Consider the following 19,233-nt stretch of genomic DNA (forward strand, 5'->3'; position numbering starts at 1 on the left):
GTACCCGTTGGGTTTTCAAATGCAAAAAGGATGACCGTGGAGTAGTTATCCGAAACAAAGCAAGATTAGTCGTTCAAGGTTTTCGTCAGATAGAAGGGACCGACTACAACGAAGTGTATGCACCTGTTGCACGTCTGGAAGCAATTCGGATCTTTCTGGCTTATGCCTCATTAAAAGGATTCAAGGTTTACCAGATGGACGTCAAAAGTGCATTCTTACATGGTGTGGTTGAAGAAGAGGTGTACGTCGAACAGACTCTAGGTTTTGAAGATCCTATCCATCCCGATCGGGTTTGGTTGCTCAACAAAGCTCTTTATGGTCTTCATTAAGCACCTTGAGCTTGGTATGCAACATTATCTAATTATCTGCTGGAGAATGGATTTCGCAGAGTTCTTACCGATTGTAATCTTTTCATCAAAGAACAAGATGGAGATCTTCTATTGGTACAGGTATACGTTGATGATATTATATTTGGTTCTACTAATGATGTTTTGTGTAGGAATTTCGAGCGTATTATGCAGGATAAATTCGAGATGAGTGCTATGGGGGAAATGACTTTCTTTTGGAGCCTACAAGTGCAACAAACTGAGTCTGGGATATTCATCCATCAGACTAAATATGTTGGTGACATCTTGAGCCGGTTCCAGATGTCTGATGCAACGCCCATCGGTACCCCATTGCAGCAAAATCATGGAATTAATCGAGACTTGTTGGGTGAAGCTGTTAGCCCCTCATACTAACGCACAATGATCGGATCTCTTATGTACCTCACAGCATCAAGACCAGATATAGTGTACCCAACGTGCCTGCTTGTCAGATATCAAGTCAACCCGAAGGCCTCACATCTTGCAGCTGTAAAAGGATTTTTCATTATTTGAAGGGTTGCCCTGACACCGGTCTATGGTACCCTAGGGATAATAACTTTGATTTGATCGCTTTCAGTGATTTTGATTTTGGCGGATGCAAAATCGACGGCAAATCCACAACGGCTGGATGTCAGTTTTTGGGAAATCGCCTAGTCACATGGCAGTGCAAGAAGCAGACATGTGTCGCTACATAAACATGCGAAGCTGAATGCATTGCTGCCTCAAGTTTTGCTCCCATGTCCTGTGGATCCAACAACAATTGCGCGACTACGGTTTTGAATTCCTAACTACTCCTACTTACATTGATAATTCTGCTGCCTTACAGATCACTAGAAATCCTGTGCAGCATTCAAAGACCAAACACATTGAAATCAAATATCACTTCATACGTGATTGCTTTGATAAAAGGCTAATCGATGTTGTTAAGGTCCACACCGATGACCAACGTGCCGACCTTTTTACCAAAGCATTTGACAAATCATGATTTGACTTTTTATTATTGGTAAACCACATTAAGGTCAAGCAAGAGTAAAACCAACATCGGAAAATCATTTTTGTAAATATTTGTTTGTGTTTTCTTAATTTACCATAGTTTGATGATTTTAGGGGGAGTAAATCCAAAAACATCGAAAAATTTAAAAACACAAAACCAATAGAAAAACAAAAATGAGTTTCCTAGCGAGCAAAGGAGAAAATGATAGTACATCAGTGGTCTGTCCAAACCTCTTTAAACCTTAAATGAAAAATATGTTAAGCAGCTCTATATAAGATGTATCGGTAGGCTCACAATCATTTTAAAGTGTGCAGGGTGATATAAACCTTAATCGACTAAAGACCAGGTGGGAACCATTCATTGGCATATGGTCTTTGTACCGAAATTTCGTTTGAGAGATTGCCGAGGTTCTGAGATATTCGGTCTATATGCTGCTTATCATCTGGGTATCATGGTTGTATCTTTTTCCGAAAAATAACGGGACCCAAGTCTAGATCTTCCATGATACTATACATACGTGTACATATTGCATTCGACCTCAATAAGTGATAAACAATCACATGTCCATCAAAATAAGTGATAATATATCACATTTATCCGGGAGTCAAGTTCGTCTCTCTGTTGTACGAAAGTACTGACCTGTTCACGGACTTGCTCCAGTGCCCTCATTCATCGAAAATCAAGTTCCTCATCAATAAGTGATTCTATCACATAGGGCTTGTTTTCAAATCAAAATAAGTGAGTTTCTCACATCATATACGTCAAAACAGATGATAATCAGTATACTCACCGGTAAGATGAACCCTCGTGCATACCTTGATACGGGAATGTGTCGTGATGTGGATGAACACCGTTCGGTAAGTATAAATTATACCTTAACGTATCCCCTCGCCATGATTACATCTGATAAGTTGAGCTTTAGTGGACAACAATACCGATAATCGTTATAGGATGCTTATCTAAATATTAACTAATTGAACAAAAAGAGCGTTTTGGCATGACCGTACACTGATATGATTCTCTTACCCTCGAAACTCGCAAAAAGAATATCTGTAAATATTTATTTAATGCTTTCAGTTTCCGCATCTTGGTATATATATATTTACTGCTTTCTGTCTTTACATTTGAAATATTTAAAAATATCAAAAAGATTTTAGGTGTGTTTTAATATAAATTTTTAAAAGCCAAAAAAATTTTATTTCTACTTCAGTTTTGATTAACCGATGTTGGAACTCAAGTCTTCGTTGCCTGAAATCTGTTGAAAACCAAAACGACTAAATCTTCATACACGGTCGGAAGTTGCAAGTTTTTGAAAGTTAAAAACCTAAAATTGAATAATTTGTTAAACTTTCAAACTGTCGGACGGTAGTTGACTGAAATATGGTCTCATGTGTGTTATTCGTTTATCTATACTACTTTATAATACATATAGGAAGGACTTCTTAAAGTCCATAAAAATTCCCTTCAAACACCCTTAAAACATGGTTTACAACCCTCTAAAGCACAAAATAATTTACACTTCCAATTATGCCCCTCCAAAACTTTTAGCTTTTACCCAGATCCATCATCAGCCGTCCATTTCCTTTATGTCTTTACACGAATCGTGATGGATGATGTATTTTTCACTCGGATCCACCTTTACCCTTCATTCTCTCTCATCTCTCTCACAACTCACATCTCACCAGTCTCTCTCTCTGTGGCGATTCCAGATCCAGATCTGGATCTAGGGTTTCTCTGCTATCTCTCTCGCGATCCAAGCTATTCAGATCCGCCTTTCCATCCAGATTGAAGCGGTGGACAAAGATTGAAGCGGCGCGAGCTAGGGTTGTTACGAGACTCAGGTTAACTCCAGCAAGAATTCCGGTAAGCCTCGATTAGTTGATTCAGTTGCATGTTCCTTTTTAAGTTAGATCGGCATATGTTGTTTCGGTTGAAGCTATTTTCGAAGTTACAGAAGTCTGGTGAGGCTCCGGCGAGTTCTCCTGTGGTGACTGATGAAACTTAGTCTATATCTAAAGCGGCCTTTGGCTTGCTGGTAAGTGCGCGCACCTTTCGTTCTAATAATATTGGTGTGTTAAATGTTTCTGTTGTGCCATTTTAATTCCTGTTGGTTAAAAAAAAACCTCCAAAAATCTGGCTTATTTACTATCATAATCCGAAAATCAAGTTAATATATTGAGTTTAAATGTTATTTTCTCTTGCATCTTTAATATGTCTAGGAAATATAATGAAGGATAAAAAATGTGTAACTACTGAAATTGTGATATTTTTGTCATCCCTTACACGTTGGAACTTATTTGTTTAGATATATGTATAAATGTTGATGAGATATCTACTTTAATTCCAAATTTCAGTTGTATTTTTTTTTTAATTCTTGAAAATTGTTCTTTATAGATCTTCTGTGGATATAATGTTTTAGCTCTCTGATAAATAGCATAGGATAGTGAAATGTTATGATATGAGAATGAAAATTTTCAAGGTAATGCCTTTCGTTAGATGTACCTATTGATTTTAAAAGTAACTGGTGTGGTTATTTCTAATTATGTTTGCAGGTTAGTGGCCCTTCAGGGCAAATAACTTGGATTCGAGGCGGCCCAACAAGTTTGGATATTAGGAATATAAAAGAGGCTATTGACGAACGGAAGCGGTGGTGGTGACAACCGACGGCGGAGATGACCTCCGGTCGCCGGACAAGTGATGATTGACGATGATAGTTGCTTGGGTGCTGGTCTACCAAGTTTGGATGCAACTGGAGGTTTGGTGAGGTAATTCGGTTCAATATGCGTATGTTTGGAACAACTACTGTAAACGGCAGGTATGTTGACTTTAAATCACGAAGTGTTGACTTTTGACCTTTTTACCGGCATCACACAGTATGATTTTTTGATGAAAATATTATGAAATACATCAGGTTGAAAGGTGGGCAAAACAATACATTGCTTCTACTGGTGAAGGAAAATCCGAAAGGAACCCTAAAATGTTAACATTGATTGATTGGATACGTAAAAATATTTCGTCTGAAGATTCTTCAGGAAGCACGGCAGGTCTTCTCCACCGTGATTTTCGGATGGATAATTTGGTTTTTCATCCTATTGAGGTTTGTATTTTAATATTATTTTGCACTCAAGTTCATTTATATGTTCGTTAATATTTGAATAACATGTAGAAATTTTTAATCACAGGATAGATTAATTGGTATTCTTGATTGGGAGTTATCGACTCTCGAAAATCAGATGTGTGATATTACATACAGTTCAATGCTAAACTACCTTTTGTTTATGATACTAAACTCACATTTGTAAAGTCGAAATAAGCCCTTTTATTTTGTTTTCTTTCTGCCAGTTGTATATTTGTGTATTGCAGATTTTTCACAGGGTAAAGTGAAACATAACAATGGTTTTGAACTCGACATTTCTGAAGGAGTTCCTTCTTTAGAAGAATATCTTGCAGACTACTGCTCTGCTGCCATAAGGTCATCTCAGATGATGTTAATTATTCATTTAATACACATAATGGATTATTAACCGTAACAATACCTAACGTTATTTTTTATTTTATTTTAGGGAAGACAATGGCCTGTTGCCGGTTGGAAGTTTTATATCGCATTTTCACTTTTTCGTGGTGCATCAATCTTAGCTGGTGTCGCAGTAGATATATCATGGTATGATGGAATTATATTTGTGTTTGTATACTCAAAATGACTTGAAAAACGTTCATAAATTTCTTTTACGTATTTCAGGGTAATGCATCAGGTGGAAAGCGCGCTCAAGATGCAGGGGAAAAAGCCAATGGTCTTATACAAATTGCGTGGTCTTATATACAAAGGGAAAATGTTCTGTCACAATCCTCCATCTGGTAACTCTATTTTTTATTTTATTTAAATATGCGAGTGAGTTACGCACACCCTAACGGATATCCTGGATGAAGCTTTACTCGACTATGTGGCAATTACGCTTAGTGTTGTATATATTTTAATACACTTGTGTTGACTTTTAACCTGTTTTCGTTTTTTGTGCAGGATACCATGTATGAAATGAAGCTTTACTCGACTATATGGCAATTACGCTTAGTGTTGGGGTGCTGAGCTTATAGAAGAAATCGGTTTAGATTGGGTTGATTTATGCTTGTTGGGGGAAAACATGAAAGTCATGTTCTTAACTAGAAATTGGAAAAAAAAAAATAGCGTTTTTAGTCCATACACAATTAAATAAACTAACTAAAAAGTTTTTTTATTTTTAGTGCCCAATTAAATAAGTTTTCTTTTATAACCAAAAGTGTAAACTTTTATTAAAATCTCGAGAGTTATAAATGCGTTTACTAAATGAATAAATAAAAAGTTACATAATGAAGTCGATGGCTGCATGTGACACGTTCCGTTCAACAGCATGATATCAATGTCATGATGGCTGCATGTGACACGTTCCGTTCAGGAGCAGTTGAGCAGCTTCGCACTCATGCGCGTAGGCTTCAGTTATATGATGGATTGATGGTTCATTTTTTTTATTCTGATATATTCATGTATTGTAGTTTTTACTTTTAAAACATATCTTGCTTTCAGATCCCGATATTTGAAAAGGGATATGAGAAAGACCCTGCGATTGTTGCTAAGGAAGCAATTCAGGAAGCCACCCGTAACGGATCAGACGTTGTTCTCAGCGGGTCGCACGCAGGTATTGTTCATAGCTTCATATCCTATATTTCTATCTCGGATCATTTAAATAGAATGTATTTTTACATAATTCTAAGACATTCGCAGGACAATGAACCGTTGATGCGTGCACTATCCAAGCTTATATACGTCAACAGTCCAGATCTTAGATCTTGTACTTTTTGTCGGGGAAGCATTGGTCCGACAACAATATCTCCTATTTTGGTTGTATAAAGTCCTTTGGGACATGTGTATAGTTCTTACGGTGGATGTCGTGGTGATTCCCAACAAAGGGGGCGTGGCCATCTATTGAAGTCATCACAAGTGCAAGTGGGTTTCGTTCTTGGTAGATTTGGATCTGTTTCGGCCTCGGTTAAACGGGTCAACACTATTAATCATGTGTATTTTTGCAAAATTAGGATGCTCTTTTTGTTTCTGTTCCACACTCTTCTTTACAGGTTATTGCGTTGAGCATTCACCTTTCTCAATAGAATGTAAAACAGTATTTTTAAACATTTCATTTAATTTCAAAAATGTTTTTCTTTTTTCTTCTTTTTCTTTTTCATCATCAGATGTGTCATCACAATCTTCAATTTTGACTTTGTCAAAATTTGTGACCTTGTCACTTATTGGAACATAATTGATCGGTTTTGGACAAGGAAAATTCAACCTGTCTGATGAAGTCACAAAACCATTCAATTTCATTTCAAGTTCATCAATCTTGATCCTTGAATTCTCAGTTTCTTTTTCAAGTTGAGATATTCTCTCAAGATGAGACTTAATTGATTTTTCATTTTAAATTTTAAGATTTTCAAGAACAGATTTTTCATTTTCCAAGACTTTTAACTGTTCTTGAAATCTTGATTCATTTTCTTTCAGATTTTTGTTTTCCAATTTTATCCAGAAATCTTCATATCTTCTGAAGATTTTCTTTTGCTTTCAAAATCTTTTTCATTTTCTTTCAAAATTTTGTTTTCTGTTGTTAAACTCTCAACAATCTTTAAGAATTCGTCATTTTCAGATCTCAATTTTTCGCAATTTAAACGTAAACCCTGAATATGTTCATCATCAGCTTTCTTCTCGTTTTTCAGAGTATTGTTTTCCAATGTCAAACTCTCCACATCCTTCAAGAGTTGCACACTGTCTGCTTCTGTTTTTTCACATTTCGAGCAATTTTCATTCATCTTACTACCTTCAGCTTCTTTCTTTGTTTCCATCATGTATGTACCTGCACAAAAAATTTTAACAAAATCAAGAGGATTCGAATTTTTATCAATATAACAACCCCTCTTAATATCGTATCTCATATTCCTTTTTGCTGCAAGACACACATCAATTCGCTTTCTCATTTCAGAGATGACATTCAAATCTATATCTTCTAAGTTCTCTTCTAACTTCACTATCAACTCTTTCTTTTTCTTTTCAATTTCACAATTTTGTGTTCTAAGCTCTCTAATGAACTATCTTGAACTAAATTTTGAGAACCTAGAATCCTTTTTCACCTTACACACAAATTCATCCCACTCTAAAGGTAATACATCTACAAACTTAGATTTCCGTTCAGCGTCTGAAATTGTTATGTAATACCTGCTCAAACCTTCAAGTAAATCATTATATCGCTTTTCCTGATCATTAAATTTCTCATATTTCCTTCGCATAAAATATTTAAATCTTTCAACCACGACCTCCTTTGACTCAAGATAACTACCACAATACCAATTGTTTGATCTTTCAAGTTTAATATTTTCTTGTTCGTCAAACATTTTTGTCAAATTTTGAATAATAGTGACTTGATTTTAAAAAATGTTTTTCCCTCAAAGCTCACACAATTTCAACTTCTTGGAATTTGCCCCTTGTAAAAACACTTCGAATTTCCTGCAAACACACAATCAAACGATTAGATTAGTTTGAGAATATAAAACTCTCAAACACTGAATCAAATTGTGATTGGGCCTCTATACTAAACAAGTGAGTCAATGCATCTATGATTGGACGGTGCTATGATGATCAGTGAACAAAAAGCTGGATTGGGCCACATGCGCTGCACAACAACAGGCTCAACAATCGTGATTTGGCGGTGTCTTTGAAGCCTGTGATTGGGCCGATACAAACTAGTGGGGCGGTGACTTTAAACAATCAACAACGACAAGTTGTAGTGGGGCAGTGAACACAAAGAGCTACAATTGAGCCGATTGATTAAACAACCTGATTGCGTCACATGGACTGCACAAACGACAACTCAACAAACAACAATCAACTTTTGTAATTAGTGGGGCGGTGGAAATTAATAACACCTAGCCGACCAAAAATCACGTGGGGCGATGATGTTTTATGGCTGACAAAAACGATATCAACCTGCCAATAACATGTCAATCACATGTAGAAGATGACTAATAAGCGACCCCCAAACCTTTTGAGCGGACCACAAACCGACTGAAAAGCGACCCACAATTTATACTTTTGGAGCGGTCCACACGTGTCACAATGAGCGGACCATAAATTGTCTTAAGAGCGGTTCATACCAACTGCCTTATAAGCGATCCAACACGTTTGTTCATAAAAGCGATCCTCAATTTTGATCAAATAAGCGATCCAAAACACTGCATTACGAGCGGACCAACCTGTGTGACGCGAATCGGACCGAAAAATCGCGATATCTCCAAAACGGCTTGGAGTTTCGAGCAGAAACTTGGTAGGGTTGTAGATCAGGTCTAGACGCACAACATATCCAAAAATCAGACGAAACGGACCATGAAAACCTGTTCAATTTGATGTTTTTCAGTAAAAAACGTGAAAAGTAGGTAGAAGATGAAGAAATAGAAGAAATCGGATCAAATTCTGCTGAAATCTTGTACAAAAAGATGTGTTTGATCAAGCAATCGAGCTCCTAGCTCTGATACCACTTGTAGGATCGGTTTCGATACCGTTCGATTGCGTAACGTACGTTCGACGTGCGGAATCCGTGAAGGTATGTGATCGAACACACAATAACGTACAAGAAAACGTGATTCGATTAATATGACGTCGTGTACAATGCCGTGAATCACACAGAGAGTCTTTCTCTCTCTAGACTTTCTCTCTCTACAACTAGATCTCTAACTCTCCAAAATGAGCTCCAAGTCTTCCAAAAGTCTTAATCTTTACAACTTAACGAGCTATTTATAGGCACAAGGATTATAAGGATTTCTCCTTATTTACAAGTTTGCCACCTTGCCCTTCTTAACTAATTGTAACCTAAAATGCTTAAAATCCTTCGGTTTCTTCGATTTCTACTACGGAATAGATTGACAGAGGCGATAGACAGATATTAAAATTAATTACAACTTTGTTTCATTATGCCCAATACACCATAATTCTTGTTTCGTTGACAAAGCCCAAGAGAAATCTGTTTCGCCAAGCCCATATATCCCTTTTGTTTCGTCAACTGGGCCTCTCATTTAAAAGGAAATTCTATTTCGTCAATTAAGAGGGCCGTATATAACAAATCTGTTTCGCCAAACTTTTTCATCTAAAATTACAAAATCTGTTTCGTAGAAAATTGTTTCGTCGAAACACTTTGTTAAATTTAAACAGAAGGTTTGAAATTGTTATTTAACTGTTTGTTTGAGGTGTGACTTTCAGGTAATCATTTTTAGTGATCAAACATGAATCCAAGTTGGTGGGGTACTTTAAAGGCAAAAAGAGTTCCAGTGCCACAAAATCCTCAAATGTATTATGGAACTTCAAGTACTTCTTCTGCAAAATCCATTGTGCCATGCAATCCTGAGATGTCCAGTTTTTCGTCTGCAAGACCCGGTTCACATGTAACACTTCAAACAGCGTTTGTCACAAGCACGGATTTGTATGGCAATCCAATACAAGTTCCTGTTAAGCCAGCTCCTGTTAAACCAGCTTCAACCACAGACTTGTATGGAAATCCATTACCATCAATTGCCTCACAACGCCATCGTTCTACTGTAGCACCATCATCTCTTGATCCAAGGAACTGTAGTCAAGCAGAAACGGCGTTTTATGCTGAAATTGTCAAAGATGTCAGCAATGGTGAATCCTCGGGAGGTAATGACAGTTCTGAACATAACAATAGTTCAGATGAAGATGTTTCAACTTCAGTTGAGGGTGATACAACTTCAAGTTCAAGCGAGGATGGATCTGAATGTGAATCATCAAGGGAGGTTATTAATTCTGATGTAGAAAGGCCAACACCTGAGAGTGATTCCTGTCACACCCCTCCAAAGCCCCACCCCGCCTTGGAGGCGTGACATGCCCAGGATCATAGCCACCAATCATATTGAACAAGCATGTAGTTTATTTATAAAATCCAACACAATACAATTGGTGTCAAAACATAGTTTAAGTTTACAGGGGAAGAAAAACATAAGTTTAATATAAGTTTTCCCACAACGACCACGCCTCCCAGTACAAGCTCCTTAAGCTAGGGATCTAACGACCTGCAAGGCATGTAACAACGAGTCAACAACAAAGTTGAGTGAATTCACAGTTGGTTCACTGGCTTACTAGCCCGTATCGCGGTCTCCCAGACATGTGTGCGAAGGTTAGTATCCGTATTGCGTCGCATCGTGTCGCGGCCCTACAGGCATGTGTGCGAAGATTAATGGAGTGGCATCCTACCTCTGGAGGATGGCCGTGCCTTGTAGAAAGTTCTTGAACTCACCTTTGCTTTTGCTTTGCTCGGTTTGCTTATCCTCTTTGATTGTAAGGGTATGGGATAGAGTTTAGCCTACTGGTAAGCCTAATAATCTAATGCACACGAAATTAGGTAAATAATCAATACAGCATTTACGACAATTCACGAGATTAAACCTTCACAATGAATGACAAAGTGCAATACTTAACAATTCAGCGGATTCACAACGAATAACAGAGCATAGTCCGAATCCGAACAGCACTCAAATATTCAAGTCGAAATCACGACGAATCAATAAAGTATCAGCTCAATTTGAGCAGCACTTAATCATACGTTGGATAGTTACAATCGATCGGATGTTGAATCGTAATAGCGATTGAATTAATACCCTGAATCGTAGCAGCACTTAGTGATTGTGTGTGTTTTTGGACTGATTCTACTATAACTCGACGTCAATTTGAAGTTTGAGCGTCGTTTTTGTGCCCAGAAGCAAGTCCCGAAGCCTGCTATTTATACACGAATTTGATCCTGCTTACGGACCGTAAGTCTGAGCCCTTACGGTCCGTAAGGGACACCTATAATTCTTTGGCTTGCCCTCCACGGGACTAGCCTTGATGAGTCAACAGTTTTGGCTAATTAGATTTCTACAACGAGTTATGTGGATAATCATCAAGTAGGAAATATCCCCCCCCCCTAAGTTTTAGGGGCCCTGATCCTAATTCTGATTGTTCTGGAAATCTTAGGGTTTCTGCAGAATCACTTGGGTTTCTCAATTTGGGTTTCCAATTAGACTAATTAAAATAATAAATAGGACTTTTAGTGAGAGTTGCTACATTCTCCCCTCCTTATAGAAATCTCGTCCTCGAGATTTACTCGAATAAGTAAGGATACCAGTACTAATCTTTTATGCTTGAGAAACTTAACCTTTCTGTCTTCTATATAAAGTGGTTTCTCAACTAATCTTCAAATTTTTCATTCACTTATATGTCTTGAAGAGGTACTATCAGCTATTTGTCAGATAGATATTTCTTAAAGTTGGATACATGAAATATTTAGGGAAGACTTAACCTTAGCTGTAACACTTAAAATAAACAACACAGTAATGTATTGAGTCTTGCACTTGGAGCGAAGCATCGTTGCGGATTACTGTACAGGTTATAGTCCGGTTTTATCAAAAACTTTTCCCTTTTTAAAACCAAGTACACTATAACCAATGGCTCTGATACCACTCTGTCACACCCTCCAAAGCCCCACCCCGCCTTGGAGGCCTGACATGCCCATGATCATAGCCACCAATCATATTGAACAAGCATGTAGTTTATTTATAAAATCCAACACAATACAATTGGTGTCAAAACATAGTTTAAGTTTACAGCGGAAGCAAAACATAAGTTTAATATAAGTTTTCCCACAACGACCACACCTCCCAGTGCAAGCTCCTTAAGCTAGGGATCTAACGACCTGCAAGGCATGTAACAACGAGTCAACAACAAAGTTGAGTGAATTCACAGTTGGTTCACTGGCTTACTAGCCCGTATCGCGGTCTCCCAGACATGTGTGCGAAGGTTAGTATCCGTATCGCGTCGCATCGTGTCACGGCCCTACAGGCATGTGTGCGAAGATTAATGGAGTGGCATCCTACCTCTGGAGGATGGCCGTGCCTTGTAGAAAGTTCGTGAACTCACCTTTGCTTTTGCTTTGCTCGGTTTGCTTATCCTCTTTGATTGTAAGGGTATGGGATAGAGCTTAGCCTACTGGTAAGCCTAATAATCTAATGCACACGAAATTAGGTAAATAATCAATACAGCATTTACGACAATTCACGAGACTAAACCTTCACAATGAATGACAAAGTGCAATACTTAACAATTCAGCGGATTCACAACGAATAACAGAGCATAGTCCGAATCCGAACATCACTCAAATATTCAAGTCAAAATCAAGACGAATCAATAAAGTATCAGCTCAATTTGAGCAGCACTTAATGATACGTTGTTCAATCGATCGGACGTTGAATCGTAATAGCGATCGAATTAATACCCTGAATCGTAGCAGCACTTAGTGATTGTGTGTGTTTTTGGACTGATTCTACTATAACTCGACGTCAATTTGAAGTTTGAGTGTCGTTTTTGTGCCCAGAAGCAAGTCCCGAAGCCTGCTATTTATACACGAATTTGATCCTGCTTACGGACCGTAAGCCTGAGCCCTTACGGTCCGTAAGGGACACCTATAATTCTTTGGCTTGCCCTCCACGGGACTAGCCTTGATGAGTTAACAGTTTTGACCAATTAGATTTCTACAACGAGTTATGTGGATAATCATCAAGTAGGAAATACCCCCCTGGGTTTTAGGGGCCCTGATCCTAATTCTGATTGTTCTGGAAATCTTAGGGTTTCTGCAGAATCACTTGGGTTTCTCAATTTGGGTTTCCAATTAGACTAATTAAAATAATAAATAGGACTTTTAGTGAGAGTTGCTACAATTCCAGTCAGGTATGTGTCGATGAACCCACTGTTGTAGATTGTGATAATTGTGCTAGATTAAGAGTTAAGTGTGCTGATTTAGAAGCAAACATGTCTGAGTTCCAAGGCAAACATGATGCTTTACAAGCTACTTTGTTTGATTTGCAAGACAAACATGTTTCATTGAATGCCAAGTGGTGTGAATTGCAAAGCAAACACGAAGCTTTGCAAGAGAAATATGATGTGACGTTTATCCACAACCAGAAGTTGACCGTGGATCTTTCAAAGTGCACTGAAGCTAACATGTTTTATTAGAACCATGAAAAAGAGTTTAAATCGGTAATTGAGAACTTGAAGAAAGATAAAACCGAATTAACATAAATGGTTTCCAGAAAACAAACTGACATTAATTTATATATAACTCGCCTTGAGATTATGCAAAAGGAAATGACTTGTGTTAAAACTGAAAGTGAGGCGATCCAACTTAAGCTAGACAGTTATTTGAGCTCTAGCTATGTGTTGGATCACATCATTGATGTTTAGAAAGAGAAACGGGATGTCACATGCATAGGTTACAAGAAGTGTCCACCACCAGTGAGACACAATTATGATGCAATGCCTGACGAGGAGGATAGAACTTTCTTTGAACCATCTGTGCCTCTAGATGTTAAAGAATTTGCAACAGGACTCGGATACAAGAAAGAAGTATCATCAGATTCAGATGTGTCAGCAGATACATGTGTGTCTTCTGCTGAACTGAATCAGGATCCTTCAGTTATCATTGAGGATGCTGATTCTTCTGATGATGAATCCGATGATACTAACCCAACAAAGTCTGATGCGGAAATCAAAGAAGAGGACATACCTTTTGAGAATCATATTCTATGTGATCCTCCTGCAAAGCCCGCTAAGACTGTTGCAATCAAGTGCTCGTCTGCAGAAGAGTCGGAGAGTGTGAATTTGCTGTACACTCTTGTTGGTGATGATAAAATTTATTCAGACAAAGATTTTCCTATTAAGAATGTTAGAGGATTTATACCGTAAACACACAACTTCCACACCCTTAACGAGCTACGAATCAAATAAGGTTAAATCCTTAATCAGTAAAGTCTTTGAAAATTCGACAAGTAAGTTTTTGGGAAAGACAGGATCACGTGTTACAGTAACACAATGTCCTCCTATTCCAAAGGCTGAAGTTCGAAAACAATTTGGCAATAAGAAATTACCAACAGTGCAAAAACAGCAAAATCACACCAAGCCAAAAGGAAAATCACCGACTCAGGGTCAGAAGAAACAGAAACAAAAGAAGAACAAGAATGTGGACTTTGTGAAATCTAAGGGAACGGACAAAATCGAAACTTTTGAGAACAAATCTAACTTAGATTTTGTTAAACAAGCAACAGTGTTGAAAAGAAATGATCCAAACTGTTCAAAACCTAGTACCTCGGGATCACAAAGTTCATCATCTTCGGCAAGACGATCACATGATGCTTCGGGGATTGTTGAACGAAGATCATGTTTTGAATGTGGTACAATTGGACATATAATTCGAAATTGTCCATATCTTCATAAGTTGAAAGCAAAGATTGATGATCCCCGTGAACAAAATCATGCCGCCCAAGAGAATGGAAAAGGCAAACAGGGCGAAAACAAGAAAAAGGATCGGAAGATAAACTTCGTGAAATCAAGAGGGACTGATAAAATTGATACTTTCGAAAACAAATCCAACAAGGATTCTGTTAAACAAAGTAAAATTTTGAAAAGAAACAGTCAAAACAACTATACACAACAAACAAACGGTTGTGATGTAGGACCAAGTACCTCAAGATCACGAAGTTCATCATCCAGCTATTACAGTTATGATACTCCAAGGTTTGTTGAGCGGAGATCATGCTTTGAATGTTGTGAGTATGGCCACATCATTAAGAATTGTCCATATCTCACCAAGGGAAAGTCAAAAGTTGATGCCCCCCATGGTAACATTACCATAAAAGATCCGTTTCACCAAAACAGGACCCTCGTCTTGTTAAACAACGAGAAAAGAAACAGAAAAAGAAACAAAGAAAGGAAGTTGAAAAGGTTTTAAAACCGGAGGTCATCCAAACAAAATCTGTTAAATCGGATGTTAAACATGAAAAACAGAAACAAATTTGGATACCAAAACTGGTAACTGTTTCAGGGGGAGCTACATCAATTCCTAATCATCGGGAAATGGATGTTACAATTCTCGATGATGACGGACGACCCAAGTCTGTGAAGGCTTGGGTCCCCCTCTCCAACTAATCTCTAAATGAGTGTGCAGGATGTTCCAGGAGGAACTATTGATAGTCTTAGGATTGTTGATAGTGGAGCGTCCATGCACAATTTGGCGACATAAGGCTCCGAAATATTGTTATATCTAGGAAAATGTTGTTGCCAATGATGGAGAGACAGAGAGGAAAGAAAAAGAAAAAGAAGAAGAATATGTTGGTGAAAGAATGTGGTTGAATGAAGTTGCAAAATTCGGCCAGATGAAGAATGTGCCAAAATTTGGTTGTTATGGTTTTTGATCAGGTCCTCAGGAAAGATTCCAATGAAATGTACGCACCTGCAGAACGTCTGAAGTTCAAAATCAACAAAATGGACGTGTAGTGTACATTTCTTCGCGGTGTGATTGAAGAAAATGTGTTTGTTGAACGAACTACACCGGATGTGCAAATGTCTTAGCATGGATTGAACAACCACACATTACTTCTCAAGAGGAAGACAAAGACCTTCGCTGTTGCTGTGAAGAGATTTTTCAGTAGCTACAAAATCGACTTTGAAATCCACACCGGGTGGATATCCAGTTTGGGAGAGTGCTCAGATTCCTTGCAATGCACGAAGCAGTTGCAGGATACGGTTTTTAAATTTCTAATCTCTCCTATACTTGTTGATTTTTAAGCTGCTTTATGAATTATATCATCTCATACAGCACTCTTTGGCCTGACACGTTGATCTCGAATATCACCTCACACGTGATTGTTTCTCTATGAAACTCGTCAATGTTGTCATGGTCCACACCGATGACCAACGTGCCGACCTTTTTACCAAAGCATTTGACAAATCAAAATTTGCCTTTTTATTATTGGTAAACGGCATTAAGGTCAAGCAAGAGTAAACCAACATCGGAAAATCATTTTTGTAAATACCTTTGTGTTTTAAATTTTATCTTAGTTTATTGATTTTAGGGGGAGTAAATTCAAAATTGAAAATCCAAAAACATTGAAAAATTTCAAAAACACAAAAACAATAGAAAAACAAAAATGAGTTTCCTAGCTAGCAAAAGAGAAAATGATAGTAAATCAGTGGTCTATCCAAACCTCTTTAAACCTTAAATGCAAAATGATAAGTAGCTCTATATAAGATGTATCGGTTGGCTCACAATCAGTTTAAAGTGTGCAGGGTGATATAAATCTTAATCGACTGAAGACCAGGAGGGAACCATTCATTGGCATATGGTCTTAGTACCGAAATTTCGTTTGATAGATTGCCGAGGTTCTGAGATATTCGGTCTTTATGCTGCTTATCATCTGGGTATCATGGTTGTATCTTTTTCCGAAAAATAACGGGGACGCAAGTCTAGATCTTCCATGATACTATACATACGTGTACATATTGCATACGACCTCAATAAGTGATAAACAGTCACATGTCCCTCAAAATAAGTGATAAAATATCACATTTATCTGGAAGTCAAGTTCGTCTCTCTGCTGTACGAAAGTACTGACCTGTTCACGGACTTGCTCCTGTGCCCTCATGCATATGAAAATCAAGTTCCTCATCAATAAGTGATTCTATCACATAGGGCTTGTTTTCAATCAAAATAAGTGAGAATCTCACATCATATACGGTCAAACAGATGATAATCGGTATACTCACCGGTAAGATGAACCCTCGTGCATACCTTGATACGGGAATGTGTCGTGATGTGGATGAACACCGGTCGGTAAGTATAAATCAAACCTTAAACGTATCCCCTCGCCATGATTACATCTGATAAGTTGAGCTTAAGTGGACAACAATACCGATGATTGTTATAGGATGCTTATCTTAATGTTATCTAATTGAACAACAAGAGCGTTTTGACATGACCGTACACTGATATGATTCTCTTACCCTCGAAACTCGCAAAAAGAATGTCTGTATATATTTATTTACTGCTTTCAGTCTTTACATTTCAAATATTCAAAAATTCCAAAAAGATTTTAGGTGTGTTTTAATATAAACTTTCTAAAAGCCAAAAAGATTTTATTTCTATTTTATTTTCGATCGTACGATGTTGGGTCTTGAGTCTTCGTTACCTGAAACCTGAACGAAAACCGAATTGACTAAATCTTCATAAACGGTCGAAATTTGCAAGTTTTTGAAAGTTAAATCAATAATTGACAAATTTATTAAACTTTCAAACTGTCGGACGGTAGTTGATTGGAATATGGTCATACGTGTGTCATTTGTTTATACTAACTATATTCCAAGCAGTTGTTCTCATTACGCGTTTAGATTTCTTGCATGTGCAGATTCTAAAGGTAAGAAGAACATGGTCGATGACAAGCTTTGGAATGAAGACACGACGTGAAGGCACTCAAATGATAAAGATGATCGAGTTGCCGCTGACCATCTTCAATACCACAAGGATCTCAAGTACTGAAGATCAAGTCATTCATGAGCATAACTCAAGGGGGAGCTTATGTTAAGGGGGAGTTTGTCAACATACTTCCTACATGAAACGGGGAGTTTGTTGATACACTTTCTACTTATGACGCGTGAAGACTTTGAAGATCCTCCGACATGGAAGACAGGGAAGATGAACCTCACGAGTAGCGTCCAAGGGGGAGTTTATTGATAAATATTATGTGGTCACGACTCGGTTCGGTTCAACTCGGTTCGGTTCAACTTGGTTTTGACACGGTTAGGTTCGGCTCAAGCCCGACGTCACGACATTCCTCTGTCGTGCGTCCCAGAGTTCGACACGCGAAGCATGAAGCGCCGCAAGCCGATTCCCGCTGCCACATCATCATGACATCATCATGATGATGTCATGAACCATGGACAAATGAAAGTTTCAAAGAAACTGCCAATATTCAACGTGCATGCATGTGAATTGTTTTGGAGTTTGAATTCATGATTGGGCCAGCCTTATAATTGATCAAAACACTCACATGGGCCAATACATCTCAACTGGGCCGAACCTAATATTAGCCAACATATATGTCGACGAAACACATCTTGTTTCGTCGACTTTGAAGATATTTTATTGTGTTTCGTCGCTGAAACTCTTGTTTCGTCGACCTACTTGTGTTTCGTCAGTGCTGTGACTATATATAGTCAGTCTGTGGATAAGAAAATATAGACACCAGAGGAGAACACATAGAAAGAACAGAGAGCACACACACACACGAGAGTTTTTAGAGAGTTTGCAAAACATATTTGTAAACATTGCTTTGTAACCGAATCTTTCATACGTATTAATACAGTGGTGTTAATCGGTGAATATTGTGTGTCGTGTATTTGCTTGTTCTATCTCGGTTTGCCTTTCCGGTTGGATTCCGCACAACCGGGTTGGTTTGTACACAAGGATTAGGCGACTAGATCCTCCTAGCCGGACCTACAGTAACCGTGACTACCCCACATTCTAAAAAAATTACTTGTTTTCATCATCCTAAAGTGATCCCGCGCGCCCACGAACCCCTATGAATTTTCACGATAAAGCTGGATTCAAATAAGCATCATGAACACCCGATCGAACTTTGCAACTCACGAATAGAAACGAGTCCACGACTCCATGTCTCATCTAAATATTTGGTCCAATAGAGCCCATCTTTAATCATTTGCCCTTAATTAATTGACCAATCAAATAGGCCCAACATTACTGGGCCGAACATGTGCCCACGAAAGATAACACATCACAAAAGATTAGGTCTTTCGTCCAAGCCCAACATTACAAATCACTTGGCCCACTTAATAATTTTATAAACCTGACCCAAATAATAAACTTGACATCCTGGTTGTGTGGTTGTGTGGAGATCCATTAGAAATGAAAAACCCACAAAGATTGACTTTTGGCTGTAATCAATATTCCACAATAAGTCATGTGGGCC

At 38.0% G+C, this 19,233-nt stretch overlaps 1 protein-coding gene across 5 annotated transcripts; it reads left to right on the forward strand.

Moving 5' to 3' along the window:
• Positions 1–2,995: 2,995 nt before the first annotated feature.
• On the forward strand, positions 2,996–6,443 carry LOC110940675. 5 transcript variants are annotated; one of them, XM_022182232.2, is made up of 9 exons: positions 2,997–3,222; positions 3,296–3,394; positions 3,912–4,174; positions 4,271–4,456; positions 4,923–5,020; positions 5,099–5,214; positions 5,378–5,385; positions 5,918–6,029; positions 6,106–6,443. In XM_022182232.2, exons 4-9 carry the CDS (start codon positions 4,337–4,339, stop codon positions 6,129–6,131), a joined length of 480 nt encoding a protein of 159 aa, XP_022037924.2. In that variant the 5' UTR covers positions 2,997–3,222; positions 3,296–3,394; positions 3,912–4,174; positions 4,271–4,336; the 3' UTR covers positions 6,132–6,443. The 5 variants fall into 5 exon arrangements, with proteins under 5 accessions (XP_035845687.1, XP_022037924.2, XP_035845688.1 ...); XM_035989795.1 differs by having other exon boundaries at positions 3,308–3,394; XM_022182231.2 differs by having other exon boundaries at positions 3,314–3,394.
• Positions 6,444–19,233: the final 12,790 nt, after the last annotated feature.

The sequence above is a fragment of the Helianthus annuus genome, chromosome 5 (assembly GCF_002127325.2).
Source record: "Helianthus annuus cultivar XRQ/B chromosome 5, HanXRQr2.0-SUNRISE, whole genome shotgun sequence".
Lineage (NCBI taxonomy): Eukaryota > Viridiplantae > Streptophyta > Magnoliopsida > Asterales > Asteraceae > Helianthus > Helianthus annuus.